Source organism: Oncorhynchus clarkii, chromosome 3 (assembly GCF_045791955.1).
Source record: "Oncorhynchus clarkii lewisi isolate Uvic-CL-2024 chromosome 3, UVic_Ocla_1.0, whole genome shotgun sequence".
Classification (NCBI taxonomy): Eukaryota; Metazoa; Chordata; class Actinopteri; order Salmoniformes; family Salmonidae; genus Oncorhynchus; species Oncorhynchus clarkii.
In genome coordinates, this window is record NC_092149.1 from 22,139,578 (window position 1) to 22,144,577 (window position 5,000).

The following is a 5,000-nucleotide window of genomic DNA, read 5'->3' on the forward strand; positions in this document are numbered from 1 at the left end:
GTGGTTGGTCATTGTCTTTCAAAGCTATACACATTAATCAATATTTTATACATTTGTTAGTTTTACTAATATTTTAACAATATTCTAACTTCATTCGTCTCCAAACTGCACACAGAGACATACAAGTGGCTCTCAAGTGACTCTGGGTAAGTAGAAAAACAAACAAAATCTTGAAATCTTAACCCAGTCTGTGTGAGTGAGGTGTGTTTCTGCTCCTCTGAGTGTGTACACCTCGCCAATGTATGTGTGTTTGTGTGTCTGTGTGAGTGAGGTGTGTTTCTGCTCCTCTGAGTGTGTACGCCTCGCCAATGTATGTGTGTTTGTGTGTGTGTGTGTGTGTGTTTGTGTGTGTGTGTGTGTGTGTTTGTGTGTGTTTGTTTGATTCAGTGTCTCTGCTTGACACCCAAGGTCAACAAAAGGCTTTTCTCTAGCACACACACACACACACACACACACACACACACACACACACACACACAATTATCTCAGCACAACACTGACCTTCACTTCTTGGATGTGATCTTGGTGTAAACACACTGTAGGATAATAAGGGTTAGCAGGTTACCATGTCTGTGACTGTGTGACTAATTGACCACATTTACATACACACCAATATCCCATCATTATTCGGGATACTCAAGTGTTCTGCTTTTGAGTTGACGTATATAAACATCATATCCTGTTTACAATAACCCGAAAAAGCCTGTATCCCAGTTATGAAAAACCTGGAGAATTGAACCTTTATTTAACTAGGCAAGTAGGTTAAGAACATATTCTTATTTACAGTGACGGCCTACCACGGCCAAACCCTAACCCAAATTACGCTGGGCCAAATGTGCATCGCCCAATGGGACTCCCAATCACAGCCGGTTGTGATTATGCCTGGAATCAAACCAGGGTATGCAGTGATGCCTCTAGCACTGAGATGCAGTGCCTTAGACCACTGTGCCACTTGGGAGCCAAGACAGGGTACTGTGACGTGTAGACATCCAATTTACTATTGTTTCTGTGGTCTGTGCTCAGTTTCACATATCATGGGTGTTGTGGGATGATGTTTGCATAATTCTTACATTTGGTAGGCCGTGTCAACTATAGTTTGACACGAGCAGCTTCTCTTCTGCCATAACTTGTTACTCCAGAAGACTAAATGAAGTGGTGCTGACCAGAATAATGTCCTACATTGATAGAAGGAATGCATTAGTAATCTAGTTAACACCGGTAAAGTTGTCTGTTTCATTTAGGGACTGGGGAGAAAACGGAATAACTCCAAAACAGTGAAAAGATTGGTCCTGTGCAAAATGTCCAAATGTCATCAGTTTGACCTGTTTTAAGGAAATGAAAAGCTGAGAAAATGACAAAACACATTTCTGATAAGACTTCAGTTCATCTTGAGTGCATACTGTATGTGGTCGAAACAGCAAGAGATCATTTTTCTCCACTCCTGTTCCAGAGACATATTATGTGTAATTTCTCTGAAAGAAATGCATAATTCTGCAGGAGACAATATTTGTTTATTTTGCATAGAAATTTGAAGGGGGGGGGGGGGGCCAGCAGAGATAGGTGAGATGGGCTGAGGGAAGCTGAGGGTTGGGATGTGGAATTGGAGACAAGTGGGAGTGGAGTTGTTGGGCGGGGGGGGGGGGGGGGGGGGGGGGGTAGAATGGCAGTCACAGATCAAATTCAAAACAATTAAGTCAAAATAAAACACAACAAAAAGTACATTTGAATGACACTGAAGGCCAGAGTATGTAACAGTTAATTCCGGGTTGCCTGAGGCTGATGCCGTGCAGGTGTTTGTACACATGCAATATACACACACTCCCAAATGCACCAAAGTGCACATACACGGACACACACATGTAAATAGTGCCATATATGCACTCAACATATTCAGTTGGCCTCGCTGTTATGATTTTTGTTGTCCAGGATGTCTGTTGTTTTTTGCTTTCCTTTGCCTTTCTATTTGTTCTCTTTTGTTCATTTTGTCGAGGGGAGGGGGGTCTTAGGGGTGGGGAATGGAGTGATTGTACTTATTTATACATTTTCTCTCAGGGTGGGTGGTAGTGGGGGGGGGGTCTTGGATGTTTGAGGGGCAGCTCTTGGGGAACTGTGCGGTGAGGGTCTTGGATGTTTGAGGGGCAGATCTTGGAGGGCTGGTGGGAGATCTGTCAACATGCCCTTGAGCACGGCGTTGACCCCGGTTGTTTCTGTGTGTCACTCTGGATGGAGGCTGTTAGACGACTCATGTGATGTAGTTGTTGAGCGGCTTCACTGCAAGTATATTGTATGTTTTAAATATTCAGTTAAAAAATTGATTTTAAAAATGTAAATTATATTATGCTGCATATGAGAGGTTATAGACCTACAGTCAGTGTTCGTATTTCAGTTACTATACCATTTAACCCATATGAGGAATGAGGAATATTCTGTTTATTCATAGATACAGGGATACTCATGAGCAGGATATCAAAGATGCATGTAAACAGCTTATCACGAATACGACCTTAAGTGGGATATAACCTACTACCCGGATACTGTGCGCATGTAAATGTGGTCATTGTTTAGGACCTTAGCGATTCAGAGGTTCCTCTTTGGTCATAGAAATGAAACGTTTTCTCTGTGAGACGATCTCATCTTTTCCTTTCTCTGTGGCCCAACTTTGTTGTTGAAGTATGAATGTGTTGATATGGACACTGCGTGTGTTTGTCTGATGCATTTCTTCTCCCTCTCTTATTCTTTCTCCTTCTGTCTCCCTCCTTCTTTCAGGTCCTAGGCACCCCCTGTGAGGATACCTGGCCAGGGGTCCACTCTCTGCCCCACTTCAAACCAGGTGAAGAACACATACACCAACACACACACACCCTAGGTCCAACAGTCAGAATCAGACGTTGACTCCAGTTCTACTTTGTAAACCTAGGCATGCCTCTGTAGTTCACACAGCTCAGGCAGGCCTGTGGGCCAGCCGTACCATCGCGGTGCCATCCCTGTGCCAGACTAGAGCTACTGCTGCTGCCCTCTGGGAGCTCATTAGAGGCAGACTGGACGGTGCTCGCAGATTAGTGTTGGCATGCTGGAACACACAGAGAGATAGAGGGGGAATTAGAGGAGTGACAGAGAGAGGAGGATGGAGGGAGAAGAAGAGGGACAGAGAGAGCAGGGGTACCATGATGTGAGTGGTGTGTCTAGCTGTATCTCCTGTGACCAATTACAGAGGAACTGGGGTGTGAAACACACACACACACAAACACATACACCTAATCTCATGTCCTGTGGCCATGGCTGTGGTTGGCCATAGTTCTATGTTGTCCTGCTGCCGTGGGCAGCTATGTGAGCAACACACACTGTTCTGTCCTGCTGCTCCTCTCATCCAGACAGGCCTGGCTTCAGTGTACCAGATCAGTGTATGATCTCTGCATGACAATAGGTGCACACACAATACACCATTTTATTATCAGCAATTGAGGCAGTTGCCTGATCAAATGTCCAATGCAAGACCACCTCCCTCTCTTAATAAGTGTCTCTCCAAACTGCCTGTTTCCTCTGTAAGGCGAACAATCTTTTGACTGAATCCCGGGATAGAGAGAACCTTTTATTTTCTTATTTGTGCTCTAAATGGATGCTCAATGTCACAATGATCTAATCTTAACAGCCGTTTCAACCCTCTCATTGTCACCATCACTCAACCACAAAGTGATCATTAGCACGTAACAGATGGAGCTGTGAAAATGTAACACTCTGGGTGTAGTTATATGTTCCCACCACCAGAGGACAGTGTTGAAATTAACACTCTGGGTGTAGTTATATCTTCCCACCACCAGAGGACAGTGTTGAAATTAACACTCTGGGTGTAGTTATATCTTTCCACCACCAGAGGACAGTGTTGAAATTTTCACTCTGGGTGTAGTTATATCTTCCCACCACCAGAGGACAGTGTTGAAATTATCACTCTGGGTGTAGTTATATCTTCCCACCACCAGAGGACAGTGTTGTCTCACTCTATCCCTCTGAATATATCCTACCTCTCTGACCATGTTTTAGTCTTCCTCCTGAACTGTAATCAGTTTCCAGACATGAAATCAAACACAGAGGTGGTATCAGCACGTTGATATGATTCTTTACATTCTCAGCGTTACTTTCAATAATTCACAGCCATGTTTACAGCCCTGGTTTATTTTCACTCTGGTGTTCGCAGCACAACCGTTTAGGTTTGAAACGTAGACAGCCATGACACTTAGCCTGACCTTGGCCCAGGGCCTTGGTGCTTTACGACGGGCTGGAGGATATTTAGTATAACCACAGTATATCAGACACTCGAGAAAGACCGAAGTAATCTGGAAATCAAAACAACTCTCCCTCATATATGTCTAATCCCTGACTCTGGAACAGTCTTACCATCTCTCTATCCTCCCCACTCAATAACTCCTTACCTCAAACTGTAGCTATTCTGTATCTCTCTCCCCCTCTGTCTAGTAGTGGAACAGTGGCTACTCTCTCTCTCCCTTCTCCCCCTCTCCCTAACCCGTGGTTGGCTGTCTAGCTGTCTCTCTGCCCCCATTCCCCCAGTCTAGTCCTGGAGGTTGGCAGTTACAGTGTTAGTCTGAAAACAGAGGTCTCCACACAGAGGTTTTGGATGAGGGAGTTGAGCTGTCAGAGGGTAACACACACAGTTCGTACACATTTACTCACACACATACACCGAGCCATTCATACCATAGGCACACACACACACACACTTTTAATATACAATAATAGTGCCATTTAGCAGATGTTTTTATCCAAAGCGACTTACAGTTATGCGTGCGTACATTTTAAGTACGGTGGCCTTGGGAATCAAACCCACTATCCTGGCGTTGCAAGCATCATGCTGTAACAACTGATGTTATCCTCTTGTTAAATCACATACTGTACAATGAAACATTTGTTGCAAAACTTCACAAATGTGTCCTGATGATGAATATGAACATGTTTCTATTGCCTCTCTGTGTCTTTACCCATTCAGA

At 44.2% G+C, this 5,000-nt stretch overlaps 1 protein-coding gene across 2 annotated transcripts in view; it reads left to right on the forward strand.

The window, feature by feature from the left end:
* The window catches only part of LOC139390826 (cyclin-dependent kinase 14-like), a 211,148-nt gene that overhangs the window by 131,629 nt on the left and 74,519 nt on the right, over nucleotides 1-5,000 (forward strand). For both annotated transcript variants that reach the window (XM_071138227.1, XM_071138233.1), the window contains 2 exons: nucleotides 2,767-2,830; nucleotide 5,000. The exon at nucleotide 5,000 is cut by the window's right edge and continues 48 nt beyond it. In XM_071138227.1, the coding sequence (XP_070994328.1) occupies nucleotides 2,767-2,830; nucleotide 5,000 (65 nt within the window). The remainder of the gene's footprint in view (nucleotides 1-2,766; nucleotides 2,831-4,999) is intronic.